This window comes from Hyperolius riggenbachi, chromosome 1 (genome assembly GCF_040937935.1).
Source record: "Hyperolius riggenbachi isolate aHypRig1 chromosome 1, aHypRig1.pri, whole genome shotgun sequence".
Lineage (NCBI taxonomy): Eukaryota > Metazoa > Chordata > Amphibia > Anura > Hyperoliidae > Hyperolius > Hyperolius riggenbachi.
The window spans coordinates 535,392,742-535,408,663 of NC_090646.1; the positions used below are offsets into that span (position 1 = coordinate 535,392,742).

The 15,922-nt window shown below is 40.6% G+C and overlaps 1 protein-coding gene across 1 annotated transcript in view; it reads left to right on the forward strand.

Annotated features, from left to right (window-relative positions):
- The window catches only part of FBN2 (fibrillin 2), a 341,314-nt gene that overhangs the window by 113,517 nt on the left and 211,875 nt on the right, over window positions 1-15,922 (forward strand). The window contains exons 9-13 of the mRNA XM_068246690.1: window positions 346-498; window positions 2,592-2,798; window positions 6,218-6,355; window positions 10,387-10,506; window positions 13,354-13,479. Coding sequence (XP_068102791.1) covers window positions 346-498; window positions 2,592-2,798; window positions 6,218-6,355; window positions 10,387-10,506; window positions 13,354-13,479 — 744 coding nt within the window. The remainder of the gene's footprint in view (window positions 1-345; window positions 499-2,591; window positions 2,799-6,217; window positions 6,356-10,386; window positions 10,507-13,353; window positions 13,480-15,922) is intronic.

The window sequence follows — 15,922 nt, forward strand, 5'->3', positions numbered from 1 at the left end:
ATTTTAACTGAAATATTTTTCCCAATGCACTGCTATGGAAACGGAGCCTAAGGGCCCTTTTACACTTATGAGTTGGTATGTGTCAGTGTGTGTTAGTATGCGTTGTTACACGTTTTTTATAGCAGTGCATTGCGAAAAAGATTTCAGTTAAAACGCGAATAGTGAGAACTGTGCCATAGGAAAACATCGGTATTACTTTGATAATCCGTTTTCTTTCATTTATAACTGAGAGCAACTGATTAAGTGTAAAAGGGCCGTAAAACTACTAAGTCATTTTGAAGGAATAATGTTACAAAAATAAACTGCATATTTAGTTGAATAAATATTCTAAAATTCTTTGCATAGATCAGAGGTCGGGAACATGTTTTTCCAGCCTGGTGAATGGACGTTGTGCACAGGAGCTAACAGGCAGATTTACCAAAATGCAGTGCTGCTGTGAAACTGGCCGTTGCTGGGCATTGGGATCAATTCCTGAGCTGTGTCCAATCAGAGGATCAGGTAAGGATGGATAAAACAATGTCACAACAAGATAGTTGTATATAACATGCGTAATTGGTCATCATGCGCATCCGATTTCAATGATTTGGCTTTGATTCAAATTGTACAACGTCAAGTTTCGCTATCGGAAAATCTGCTTTTGATAGCTGAGTAGAATTTAGGCTGTGTTCCCACTAGATCAGAGAACTGACTTTTTTTTCCTGTTCTCCACTCATTGCTAATCGGAGGGTGAATTGCTCCTATGTGATACACAGGAGCCGTTCACACTTGTCACACTGCCACGGATCCGCAGGATATGTTGCAGTAACCAGACAGCACTTCTGTGCAGTCCGTGATAATCTCAGGCCAGGCGGATCCGTTACCACATATAGCCTATGGAGGAGTGTATCTGCCCCGGCTCCAGCCCCATCACTGCGGACCAACAGAGTGGACATTATACTGTTCGCTCCCGCTGGCCACACGGGATGCGGAAAACAAGTGGGAACGGAGCCTTATGGTGTTCTACAGTCATTTCTTATAAATAATCAACCTAAACTACCTTAAATTTGACTTCTACTTGAATAAGATTTTCAGAATTTTTCCTAGAAGAATTGCTTATCTATGATTATTATTATTATTATTATTATTATTATTTATATGCACTTATAGTGCCGACTGCTTTTGTAGCACTATACAAATTGCATAGTCATGTCACTCACTTTCTCTCAGAGGATCTGGGAACTGAGCTGACAATCTAATAACTGCTCACAACATTGAGACAATGGTGCTGTGCAAGAAGCGTTTGTTGATCCCCCTCAAGAAGGAGCGAGGGGGGGGGGGGGTACTATGCTTTTTTAAAATAAAAATGTAAATCAAAGCAAATATTTTATTATTATTATTATTATTATTATATACTAATATGTTTGTTCATAACTGCTGTCATTACCTGGCCATCCATAAAAGGTTGTAGCAAAAGCCTGGGAATAATTAAGAAATCTGCAAGGTGACATTGCTAGTCCGTGTGTTAATGGCCATTGGCACAACCATGGACATTTTATGTAACAAATACTGTTAGTGGGATTTCACTTGCATTGTGGTGGGTTGCTGCTTGCTCTGGTCTCCGGAGTTTAAGAAAGCAGAACCACTGTCTCCAGATTACAGAGTGTGTATAGCAGGATCACATAACAGAGCCCTGGGGTTATCTACATTCTTCTCTCTGACCGGGGAATATAAACAGCTACTGGACACTCCTCCTTCACATGAGGGTGAACAGTTTATTGACCATCAGCTGTCATAGCTGAGAGTGGTGGCTCCCTGAGAAAGTGATAAGAGGCCAGTACAATAATTTCAAAATAACATTAAAGTTCATGCACAAGCCAAGCTGTAAAGGGTATTTGAAGGGGACAATCAATTTTAAATGCCTGCTATCTGTTTGTGAGCCACCTACAAGTTGTGTTTAAAGTGGACCTGAACTCTTGCACAACACACAATGAAAAGTCTTTACTTTACATAGAGCTGTTGAATTAATTCACAGCTGTGTTCCTTGTGCTCCTTTAGAGAGTGTTCAGTTAGTCAGAGTTTTCAGTTAGTCTTATCAGCAGCTGTGAATCAGAGCTGTGTCACAGCTCTCTGCTGGTAAACACTACTCCCAAGAAAGTTAAACCAATGGGTGTTTTAGGATTTGCATGAATTGTAATGAAGAATTTCTCCCCTAAAGGTTATCATGCTGTGGCTAATCTTTTAGAACAGAGAGGAAATTCTAAGTTTAATTACGCTTGACTCTAAAATTGATAGTTATAAGTGCACTGTAAACCAGAATTTATGGATGTCTACCTGGGTTACAAGGGCTTGTAGAAATGATTTGAATAAATCCAACCATTGTCTTGATGCAGTATACATTCCATTTTTGTAACGATAAAGTGATCAATGTAAATACCCTCCTTAAGGCAATACAAAATATTTGCATACAAGTATTTAAGTAAAACACACAAATGAAGAAGGTGTAAGTACAAAGATGGGTGTCTGTTCTGTCCTGTTTCTTCAGCTTTTTCACTGAAAAAAATGAAATGTTTTAGGTTTGTAAGAAATGATTCATTGCAGTTAATTTTTTTTAGATGAATATCGGAGAGTTTGCATTGATGGGGTACCATTTGGAGGCCCCAGACCAGGTGGACCATCAGGTCCCGGAGTATTTGTTCCAAATGGATTTGGGCCTGGAGGAAATGGGTACATCCCTATAATACCTGGTGGAAATGGTTTTCCTCCCCATGTTGGTGGGACAGGAATTGATGGAGCTGGTACTGGAATAGGAGGAGGTGTTGGTGAGTTTATATACATGAAATCGTCTTACATTATTATGGACTGTGGAAAAAAAAAGAAAATAATTATTAGATTGTTTGCTATTATCCATACTTTTGATTATATAGTTGTAAAGAAGAAGGAAACTGTTCTTTTTACATAACTAAAGCTCACTTTCTGCCAAAATAATTCCTTTTTTTAGCTGTGGATTTCTCCCTGATTCCTCTAATGAGAAGAACTCATCCCAGTTCTTGTCTCAGCGCAAAAAATGTTGTTATTATTATTATTATTATTTTAATATGGCTCTAATGTCACAGAGTAAAAGGACAGGGACAGCAACAAAAAAGACAGAGGTCCCAAGCCTTTTTCACACTACCTAAATTGAAAATAAAAGTTTAGCTGGCTTTAAGTAGAACTAAGGAAGAATTGAAGTGACCAAATTGTGAGAGGGATACACAGTCTGCCATACGTACAGTATTTCCTTTAAATAAAGCCAATTGCCTGGCTGTCCTGTTGGCCTTTCTGGCTTTAGCTGTGTCTAATCACACATCTGGTGCATGTCGTCAGACTACGCGTCACTTTAAAGTCAAGTGAATAAATGATCACAGCATAGTACAAAGTCATAACACTAATGTCTAAAACCTTACCTTATAAAACGGATCTGATTCTCCAAAAGCTATATACAGAGGCTGCACAAATTTCATGTCACCTGCTGGGGTATATTTACAAAAGAGTGGTAAACTTAACGCGTGAAGACAGCACTTATTACGTTTACCAGCAAACAACTTAAAGGCAACCTGAACTGTGAGGAATACGGGGGCTGCCATATTTGTTTAATTTTAAACAATGTACATTGCCTGGCTGTCCTGACGATCCTTTGCCTCTAATTCTTTTAGCCATAGACCCTAAACAAGCATGGAGATCAGATGTTTCTGATAAACATCTGACAATGTTAGCTGCATGCTTCTTCAATTGGATGACAGGCAACTGGATGGGATTGTTAACATTTTTAAAAGGAGATGAAGATGGCAGCCTCTATATACGCTTCAGGTTCCCTTTAAGTGATGCATGTAAATATGGAGTTATGCAATGTGTGTAACTTGCTATGTAAAATGCATTTATGCTAGTAAATCTATGCAATGTCTGCACATAAGTTTACTGAGATTGTGTGAATATATCTAATTGTTCTCCAGGGGGTGGGAGAACCACTAAGTATCAGACATACTACTATTTATTAATTAAGGGCCCTTTGCCACTGCAAAATGCAAAATGCGTTTTTGCCAATTTTGATGTGCGTTTTTTGTTCGTTTTTTATGTGTGCATTTTTCATTTTTCTGATTGGCAAGTGGCAGGTGTTGTCTTGAAAATAGATACTGGTGGTTAAATCAATACAAAGTGCAAAACGCATTTCTATGCGTTTTTCATGCGTTCCTATACTTTACATTGAAATGCAAAACGCATCATAATCGCACAGACATGCGTTTAAATCGGAACGCAGCAATGGAAAAGGCCACCCAAGATTCTTATCTTAAACAGGCTGCACTTCAGAATCAGCAAATGCATGCGTTTTGCGTTTTTGGCAAAAACGCAGCTAGTGGAAAAGGGCCCTTACTATGTTTGGGGAACAGTGGGAAACACTGGAGGATGCAGGTAGCCCAGTAAACCTGGGATTCGTTTTTTTAGCATTCTTAGCCTGGGTCATATCAGAGTATTGTAAGGACTGCTTAAATATTAATAAATTAGAAATGATGCTTTTGTTGCAGTCACACACACCAATCTGCCTACAGTGAGAACTTTAAAGGATACCCGAAGTGACATGTAACATGATGAGATAGACATGGGTATGTACAGTGCCTAGGACACAAATAACTATGCTGTGTTCCTTTTTTTTCTTTCTCTGCCTGAAAGAGTTAAATATCAGGTATGCAAGTGGCTGACTCAGTCCTGACTCAGACAGGAAGTGACTACAGTGTGACCCTCACTGATAAGAAATTCCCCTTTTTACCTCTTTCTTGCTCCCAGAAGCTGTTTTCTGCTAGGAAAGTGTTTTATAGTTGGAATTTCTTATCAGTGAGGATCACACTGTGGTCACTTCCTGTCTGAGTCAGGACTGAGTCAGCCACTTACATACCTGATATTTAACTCTTTCAGGCAGAGAAAGAAAAGCAGGAACACAGCATAGTTATTTGTGTGCTTGGCACTGTACATACCCATGTCTATCTCATCATGTCACACATCACTTAGGGTATCCTTTAAGACTGTGCTTGTCCCACCACCACCACCACCTAACCATATGCTGTACCATGCTCTGCATTGGTGGAGAGGCTGGTTTATACATGTGCAGGGCTGAAGATTCCATAGGGAAAAACTGGACAATTGCCTAAGGGCCGCAGAGCTAAATATTCCCCACCCCCCCCAGATTTTCCACCAAGTGAATAGTGGCCGCTGCAGAGTGTTCACACTGGAGTTAGCTTACCTGTCCATCAATGCCTCCTCTTTTAGTTGCGTGCTTCTGGATAAATCCTCCTGGGTGTCTCTTCTCCCTCTATGATCCAAGGCATGTGACGTGAGTACATAGATGCTGCCGGGTCACATGGGGACAAGAGGCAATCACAAGAATGAAGATGGCAGCACATCCAAGGCATGTGACGTGAGTACATACATGCCGCCGGGTCACATGGGGACAAGAGGCAATCACAAGAATGAAGATGGCAGCACATCCAAGGCATGTGACGTGAGTACATACATGCCGCCGGGTCGCATGGGGACAAGAGGCAATCACAAGGATGAAGATGGCAGCACATAGACTAAAGGAGGAGAGTGCTGGCGGGAGGGGTGAGTTCTCTCTATTGTAAACACTCTGCAGGGGCCCCGAGGGATCACTATTCACTCGAGGGGAAGACCTGGGGGGTTCATCAGCCTAATCTGGGGATTTACTGGACAACTTCAAATCTAGAGGGGGGGAGGAGAAAAAAGTGGAAACCTAATGCTGCATTAAATTAAATTGCTGGGGAAGGGGGTTGCGGATCAGGTCTGGGGGCTTCATGTAATTCCTGCCCAGGGCTCTATTAAGCCTAGAGCTGACCCTGTACATGTGGTTGGGTGGGAGGCAGGTAGGTTTATGTGCCACAAAGCCACCCCCACCCACTAATCTTAGTCCAAGAATTGCAATAAGGTGAGTAGGCAGGGCAAGGTTTTGCAGATTGCAGATTGTGTCACACCCATGGCTTTTGCTCCAATGTAGATATTGGTCCATGGTCAAATGGACAGGTGGACACATGGCTACATACCTCTTGCACCAGGAAGAAGAACTGATAGTACCAAGATTTGGAACAGCTCCGTATTGAAGTGTTGTATTAGAATGTGCACAGCAGGGAGGTTGGTAAAACTGCACGAAGAAAATCTATATATATATTTTTTTTTTTTCCTTTATTTACTGTAGCAACATTAAACCAGACGATAGATATATGCAAGCAATATCCGAATCTTTGTTTAAATGGACGGTGCATTCCTAACCTTAACAGCTACCGATGTGAATGCAATATGGGGTATAAACAGGATACTCATACAGAATGTAACGGTATGTATAAGCTAAATTTATATTCTTAGAAGTCAACTATCGTGAAAAATGTAAAACACACACACACACATATATATAAACATTTTTCCCAAAGTAAAATGTACTATAAATTGTAGGGAAAATCTCACAGATCTGTCAGGTTTAGGATTAGTCCATCTCCACTTCGGGCAATTCTCAGATTATTTACAAATGTATTTACTGAACTGAAGTTGTTCAGTCCAACTGCCGAAAATAGTGTGCAAATGAGAAGGGAAGCTGGCTGACATCTGTGCATAGATCCTTTTCAAAGGAACACTTTTGTAAAGAGAAAAAGTTAATACTAAGCATCTCACATGGTAAAATTGACTAGTCCAAATTCTGCCAGATCTGTCAGCTTTTTACTACATACTGTAAGTGACAGCAACATTGGAAATAAGTTAATTATAATGCATTTTATTTTTGAAAATTGTCATTTTGAAATGTATCATTTTGAACATTATAAGGTTACGAAGGGGGTTTTAGGGTTAGGCATCAGGAAGGAGGTTTTAGGGTTAGGTGTCAAGAAGGGAGGTTTTAAGTATTAGAAAAGGTTTTTTTACGTGGAGTTTTGGGGTTAGGGGTCAAGAAGGGAGAGTTTATGGTTAGGCACCAGAAAGGTTTTAGGGTTAGGTGTCGGGCAGAGGGGTTTTAGGGTTAGGCATCAGGAAGGGGGGGTTGTAGGGTTAGGGATGAGGAAGGGGAGTTTTAGGGTTAGGCATCGGAGAGGTGAGGGTTCTGTGTGAGAGTAGAGTTAGTAGGATTAGGTTAAGTAGTAAAATATCATTAATATATACTGATATTTTATTAAGATAATTTACACTATTTACACTTTACAAACAAAGAATATATGATAATTTTATTAGCGGAAATGGGCACCCATTTTTTTTGCGCCCCTATTTCATGCACGCAGTCTATCAGGTCCCTTGCTCTCCTCCCGGTAGGCATCATGGTGTCACTGTGATCAGATGTGGGCCACTGTGCATGAGCTGCCCCCGCCATGCGCCTCCTTGATCACGCTCCCATAACAAGGAGCATTCTGCGCATGTGCAGCTGCAAGTTTTATAAGCTGTGCATGCACCAAATGCTGCCGCCCACAGGAGTGTAATCGAGGCTATGTGCTTGGAGAGGACAGTGCTTGCAGTGACACAACGGAAAAGACTAGGAGGATGGTGAGGAACCTGAAGGACTACAGGGGGCTGAAAGAAGGCACAGGCAAGTAAATCTTAACTGTTTTTTCCCCACATAAGATTTCCTTTAAAAGGCATTTAATTGATACGGTGTGAAACAGGGGCAGACTGATCATTCGGGCACTCGGGCACGGACCGAGGGCCCGTGGTCAGGGGGGGGGAGGGCCCGTCAGAGCACCCTGAGCAGGAGGGGAGGAGCGCAGTGAAAGGGAGCGGTATGTACAGCGACGGAGAAGGGGGTGTCCCCCCCTTCCCTCACCTTGGGGCCCACCTTCCTTGCTCTCCCCTCCGGTAACTCGGTGGCTAACAGCGGTCAGCGACTTACCGCCGTTCCTGCCTCCGGCCGCAAGGGACTCTCTGCTCTGTGCGTGGCTAGTCTGGTCTTCAGTAGACCAGACTGGCCATGCACAGAGCAGAGCGTCCCTTGTGGCTGGGGCAGGAACGGCGATAAGTTTCCGCCTGCTGCCTGCTGTTAGCCTCCGAGTTACCGGAGGGGAGAGCCAGGAAGGGAGGCCCCAAGATGAGGCCCCCATGCTGTGCACACTGCTCCCTTTCACTGCGCTCCTCCCCTCCTGGGGGACACCTATAGACCTAGCTATGTACTGGGGACATCTAAGACCTATACTGGGAATACCTATACACCTGGCTACATATACTGGGGACACCTATACACCTGGCTACATATACTGGGAATACCTATACACCTGGCTACATATACTGGGGACACCTATAGACCTGGCTTTACTGGGGACACCTATACACATTGCTACATATACTGGGAATACATATACACCTGGCTACATATACTGGGGACACCTATAGACCTGGCTTTACTGGGGACATCTATAGACCTGGCTACATATACTAGGAATACCTATACACCTGGCTACTTATACTGGGGACACCTATTGACCTGGCTACATATACTGGGAATACCTATACACCTGGCTACTTATACTGGGGACACCTATACACCTGGCTACATATACTGGGGATACCTATACACCTGGCTGCATATACTGGGGAGACCTATAGACCTGGCTACATATGCTGGGAACACCTCTAGACCTGGCTATCTATACTGGAGACACCTATAGACCTGGCTATCTGCACTGGGGACACCTATAGACCTGGCTACCTATTCTGGAGACACCTGTAGAGCTGGCTATCTATACTGGGGACACCCATAGACATGGCTACCTATTCTGGGGACACCTATAGTCCTGGCTATCTAAACTGGGGACACCTATACACCTGGTTATCTATTCTGGGGACACCTATAGACCTGGCTACTTATACTGGGGACACCTATAGACCTGGATACCTGTACTGGGAACACCAATACACCTGGTTACTTCCACTGGGGAAACCTTTAGACCTGTTACCTATACTGGGGGCACCTATTTTGGGGTACCTGCTGCCAGATTAACTATTTTAGGGGAACCGCTGCTGCTAGATTAAGTGTATTTTGGGGAACAGCTGCCAGATTATGTGTATTTTTCGGGAACCGATGCCAGATTGTGTATGTTGAGGGAACCACTGCTTCCAGATTATGTGTATTTTGGGGGAACCACTGCTGCAAGATTACATGTATTTTGGGTGATCCGCTGCCAGATTTTGCATATTTTGGGCAACCGCTGCCAAATTATGTGTATGTTAGGGAAACTGCTGCTGCCAGATTACGTCTAATTTGGGGAAACGACTGCTGTATTATCTGTATTTTGGAAGAAACCTCTGCCAAATGGCGTAGGTTTTTAGTGAAATTCGGTCAGATTACATGTATTTTGGGGGGAAACACTAAGGCAGAGCTCAAACTTCCCCGACAGACCTTTTACACCACTGCCAAGGTCATGTATATTTTGTCCCACCAATGACCACGGCCACATTCTGTTACGTGACCACACCTATTTTTCAGCGCGCCGCAGGGATTTTTTTTTATCAGTATAAAATATCTGTTGGCAGTAAATTATTAGATCTTACTCTGTAAAAAATAACATGAAATGTGGGCGACACTGGTACGGGGCCCCATAGTCTCCTATTGCCCCAGGGCCCCATGAGTTGTCAGTCTGCCCCTGATGTGAAAATATAACCTAGGAGAAAACTTAGGAGAAAAAGTGAATTGGATATGGTCTAAAGTGAATTGAATAAGGGCCGCTGTGTTTGTTGACTGGCTATAAGAAGAGAGATGCTGGATGAGGATCCTACAGGAAAAGCCTTTATTTTCTTCATGATCATGTTCCCTAAAATACCTCAGCTCCCCTAGCCTGGTCTGTTAGGCCTGCTGTTATTTGACACAAATCCTTACAATAATGGTTTTATTCGACTCTGCTGTCTCTTGTGGTAAAATTATTGTACTGTCTAATGCTGGGAAAACGCGTTACGTTTTTCGCGAAGAATCGTTCCGATAGATGCCTTCGATGATAAAATTCCGGCATCTCCGATTCTCCGCTCGATTCTGTTCCGCTCCATTTCTCATAGAAGTGAATGGAAAAAAGATAACAAAAACAAAGATAAGATAAGAGAATTGAGCAGAGAATGGAATGGCTAATAGATCGCGCGGAAAATCGAACACCAAAAACGTCACGTGTATTCCCAGCATTAGTAATTACCTGCAAGGCTGAAATTCCCAATACAAGCTCTAGCATAAATACTCAGAACAAGGACTCCACCATTCTACTCAGGTCTGCTTAATCATTTAACATTAATAGCTTAACAAATTGAGCAAGTACAACATTTCCCAAAAAGATTGTGCAGCCAATAATCACGTTCTCAGATTATACACTTTGAAGCCACCTTGATTAACAGCCTTTTTATTACCCTAAACAGATGTTGATGAGTGCACATCAAACCCTTGCACTAATGGTGATTGTGTTAACACACCTGGATCTTATTACTGTAAGTGCCATTCTGGTTTCCAGAGGACTCCTACCAAACAAGCGTGTATTGGTAAGTACAGTATTTCCAGCAAATTGACTTTCCCTTCTATTGAGACCAGAAGCTTTGCTTAATGTATAATTTACACCAAAGTGGATGGTATTAGGATGGATAGCACCCATTACAATACCCACCACTGCCTTCATTTACTTTATGTGGCAGCTAAATGACTAAAGTGATACAAATGCAATTCAGGCTGAAGTCAGACAAGGGCTTATTCTGACACACGTTACTTTTTTTTTTTTTTTTGGAGAACCACTTATTAAAAATTAAAAGTAATTACTATTAGAGAAAGTCACTGGGAAGTGCTCTGAAACTGGAAGAGTTAAACACTGCAATACACTCAGATTAGATAAAGAAGATGAAGTGTAATTACAATTATCCAGATAAATAAGCAATTATTTTAGTCCGGCTGTTCACTATGCTAGAATGAATATCAAATTTTATTTCAAACTGTGTATCTTAGGACGCAATCACCCATCCCCTCCTCCATGAGTCTGTCTAACAGTCTGTCTGCTTGGGAATGTACATGGTACTGGCAGTCACACAATTAGTGCAGGTGTGAAGATATCTCTCCTGCTTTATGTAGCAAACTTACTGTATATACTTGAGTATAAGCTGATCCAAGTATAGGACAACCCCCCAACTTTTACCTTAAACAATGGAAAAAAATATTGACTTGAATATAAGCCGAGGGTAACAAATGGAGGAGCGGTGCAGGTAGAATTTCAGAGGAATTTCAGTGATGGCTGTGTCTGATTCCTTTAATAGTGAAAACATTCTGAGGTACAGAGATAAAAGTGTGCGCACCTTTAATAAGCACAGGATGTTGCTTGTGCCATTAATGTTTACCACATTCATGCAAAGTCCAGAATAGAAAAGAAGTGCCATTTGTGCTTATATTGGTTTTGGAAAAGCAATGCTTGTTTCAAATTGGAATGGAAACTTAATTTTTAAGAATGATAAAATGTAAAAACTTCTAATTTAATGCCTTTTGTAGAGAATAGTTATCAAAGCTCAGATTAGCTAGTTTGATAGAGACAAAATTCAATGACTGCCATTCCTTATTGAAAAGATACTTATTCTCAGGCAGTTCATTTATGTAACATCAGTGCAAGACACGTGACTTTCACTGTGCTAGTGTTCAGCGAGACAGCTTGACTGTTGTGTCATTAGCTTTCCAGATGGATGTTTAGCTTAATGGCTCACTCCCTTTAACAAAAACCAACTACCATTGGCAAAATCATTTACTGCAAAATTTTAAAAAAAATACAACTGATTGACTAGAGAAAGTGGCAAAGACAATGGCCACAATTCACTAAGCTTTACCAAATGTTATCGAACACTTTGATACGTTATCGAACGTTTGATAACTTACATCATGACTAAAATCTAATTTTGAATTCACTAAGGTGTTTTAGATTTATCAAATGTTTTATTGATAAAACGTTCAAGAAATCTATAACACCTTAGTGAATTCAATATTAGATTTACATTTTCAAACAGTCGATAAAGTGTTCAATAAAGCTTAGTAAATTGAGGCCATTGTGTTACTTAAAAAACAATGGGGCATATGCAAATCGTGGTGATAAGAAGCTTGCAGCTTGAAAACTTTTTATCACCTCACATCGCTCAGAATTTACTGGCAAATTCAATTGCCAGCTTCACCTTCAACTGATGTTCGAGCATAAAGAGCATAACTGAGGGGAATAATAGCTATTCTCCTGAGCAATGCTTCTACATGCAGGGCTATGGGGAATGGGAGTATGCTGCTGTCCTTCAGCACTGCGTTGATGCTTGCTGCTACATCCCGGCACCGTCACTTCCTGTCGCTCACTGCTGGCTTCAGCTGAACTGCAAGATCCACAGAGACCGCCACATTTTCCTCAGCTTCTCTTACCAGTCATAAAAGGAGGAGAGCAGCAATGGCAGCTTTTCAGCTAATGCCGGTGTTGAGCAACCACCCATCGCCTAATTTTAATACTTGCCAGATATTCCTGCTGGCGAGTTAGGGAATTGCATATGGCCCAATGTGTTACTTAAAGTGTAAGCAAACTCAAGAAAAGCTATATGGGTTTCCTTAAAAGGCATTTCCCTACATACCCTTTGTTTACACATTTCAAACTGTTTTCAGATAATAGCGACCTTCGTTATGCTCAGCTTCTATAGGGAATGTTTACAATGCTGATGCCTTACTTGATGTTGTTTGCCAATCTAATTCAAGCATTTGGCTCACAGTGAAGAAAACCTTTTAGCGTTTGAAGCAAGTATCAAAGATAATTATAACCATGAACTCTACAATCAATACAATTTTCGTAATCTGTAGAAATCAATGTGGTATTCCCCAGGAAATAGAAACAAGAAATTGTGCATCTTTGTTCAGCAGGGAAAGATTACACTATCAAGTGAGTCTGTTCTAATACCTTTACTAGCTTTTCACAGTTAGAACAGTAAAAGAGATCAATATCTCCTGAAATCAGCATCAAATGTGTAAACAAATGGTAAGCATGGAAATCTCTTGTAAAGAGAATCCTGCCATAGATTTTGTTTGTAAAAGTATTCCTGAGTTCAAGTACACTTTAAAATGTAGCTCTTTTTGGATCGGATAAACAATTCTCATAGGTATTACATTTATGGCATGTTGCGTTACCAAACAAAAGCAAATAAGTAAATTAATAATACTATTTTGGCATCAGTTGTAATTTTGTAGATTTCTATTAACAAAACTAAATTTTGGGTTTCTAAAAATACTCTGGTTTATTTGTAAAGGGCATTAACCATTAATTACTGATAGCAGCTTCATTATGTTAGACTTTCCACCTGTTTAGTAGAATGTAAACTTTTTTTCTTCCAACCTAGATATTGATGAGTGTATTCAAAATGGCATCCTCTGCAAAAATGGAAGATGCGTAAACACAGAAGGGAGCTTTCAGTGCATCTGCAATGCTGGGTTTGAGCTAACTGCTGATGGAAAGAACTGTGCAGGTAAGACATTCTAGAAATTATCGGAAGAAAAACATAATGCATAGTGAATAAAATGCAATTTTCTACTTAAAGTAAAAAAAAATGCCCATTTATATATCTGGGGGTTCTTCCAGCTCCCTGAAGTCCTCCTGCTTCCTTGTCCTGATGAGTTGGCCAGCCACTATGCATGCGCAGCGCCGGCCACGCACGTCCTTCATAGCACTCCTGCAGTCAGAAGCATTCTGCACATGCACAGTAGCAATTTTTGCTTACTGCACAAGTGCAGAATGCTCCCAGCCAAGAAAGCATGCTAGAGGAGGAGCGGCCTGGGGCCACACCTCTAGCATTGGAGGAAGACACCAGAGGAACGGCAGAGTGTGAGATGATGACCAGGAAGTCTAAAGGGGGCTGGAAGCAGCCCCAGGTAAGTAAATGGGCATTTTTTTTACTTTAGGTTACCTTTAAATTGGACATGAACACTTGTACAGCATACAATGAAAAGTCTTTATTCCACATAAAGTTGCTGAAGAAATTCACTTCTTTGTGGTCTGTGTTAGTTTAGGTAGATCAAAGCACTCAATATGTTTTTATCAGCAACTGTGAATAGACTGCGGGAGAGCTCTGCCAAGGCAGTTTTACATACAGTAAACACTGAGGCTCAACCCTTTTAGTGCTCCCTACAAAACTAAAATCAAGTAAAACTTCAGGTTTTTTTAGGATTTCCATACATTGTAATTTAAATGTCTTTTTGTGTCCATAAATGTTATCATGCTGTGGCTAATCTTTAAAAGCAGAGAGGAAATTATGAGTTAAGTTCCACTTTAACAGAACAACCTAGTAATGGAGGAAAATTGTCAATTAAGTTCCCGGTTTGAATTAGACATCTGGGCTGTATTAGAAACAGCTGTTTACATAATTTCTTATGTCACGTACTGCACACTAGTTAAGGAAGAATTCACTATGTACAGCCTGAAACTGTCTTTATCAGTTCCTGGGAGTCTGTGTAGATTTCAGTCTTGGAATAACATGAATGTCTGGGTTTCAGTGCTTATCAAAGTCATTTAAACACTTTGGCTTATGCCAAGAAGACCTTGCATGCATGCATTACTTTACTAGCATTACTTTAATAGGCATCTTATTTGTTTTTTGTCTTTTTCAATAAAGACTAAATGTTCCTTACATATCAGTCATTATCTCACAACATCATGGAGGCTTATTGATGCAGTTCATTATGATGCTTCAAATATTTGTGCAGTCAGATAATATCATAAGCATAAACAATGTGAGTTCTTTCCTACCTAAAGTGGTATAAATGTTCACTGACTTAAGAGCACAGTTATGTAAGTCCTAACTTTGATAAAGGAATTGTTCCCGTCAACTAGATCATTAGTTAAGATATGAGTAACTTATTGAAAAAGACGACTACATTATTAAGTTTATGATGAATTCATAATTATTATTTATTTTAATAAACAAATTTACTACCAGCAGTAAATGGAGACAGAGGAAAAATACCAGAGAAAAAACAAAGTGACCAATCTCAAGTACAAATGAGTTTACTATGAGAATGTTCAGCTTATCTTCCTTGATTAGGCCAGTAGTTCGATCATGCGAGAAATATGTATAATCAGTAGAGCAGATACTGCTTACCATGTAAAGGTACCAATTGAAGTGAGCTTGGACTTTGACCTGGACATGTAGTTAGGGAGGGACTTAATGGACCTGATCCAGTTCACGTTTTCTCCTAGATCATTTTTTTGTCTTCTGTTTAATACAACGTTTGCACTCTGCAATTGAAAAAGTACCCAAAAGTAGTTGAAAAAATACTGTCAAAATTATTGAGTATTTTCTTGCTTGCTGTTGGCTTAAAAGGCGTTTATTTACAATGAGAAAATATCACCTAGGAGAAAGCTTAGGAGAGAAAGTGAATTTGATCAGGCCTGTTGGTTTGTGGTTTGTAGTTCTGTGCAAAGCTTCTAAGGAGAACCTATGAAGGGAATGATTTATTGAATATAGAAGTGAGAGTAGGCCCCAGGCCATAAAAAAAATAAATACTCCAACTCAAGCCAACAGTGAAAAACGCAAATTCTAATCGCAAACAGGATGATAAGTAAATATTGAAGCGGACCCAAACCAAACATTTTTTTAATTCAAAATATTTAGTTGCACCACTCTGACACATACACAGATAAATAAACACTCCTTCAAGCCTATGAGCATTTCAGTGCATGCTTTTCACCCTTCTCTTTTCAAAATTAGGGTTATACAGGTGGCAGCCATTACTTCTGAGCTTAGTAGGAGGTTTTAGATCATGGGTGTTTTTGTCATCAGCTACCCTCCCTCACAGGGGCGTCGTCTATGTGAGATCTCATACAAGCTGAGATCACCTGCCCTGGGACATCATCAGTAGCAGCCTGTGTTTTGTTTTTATTTTTTATCTCCTCCACCAGTCTGCCGGATTCTG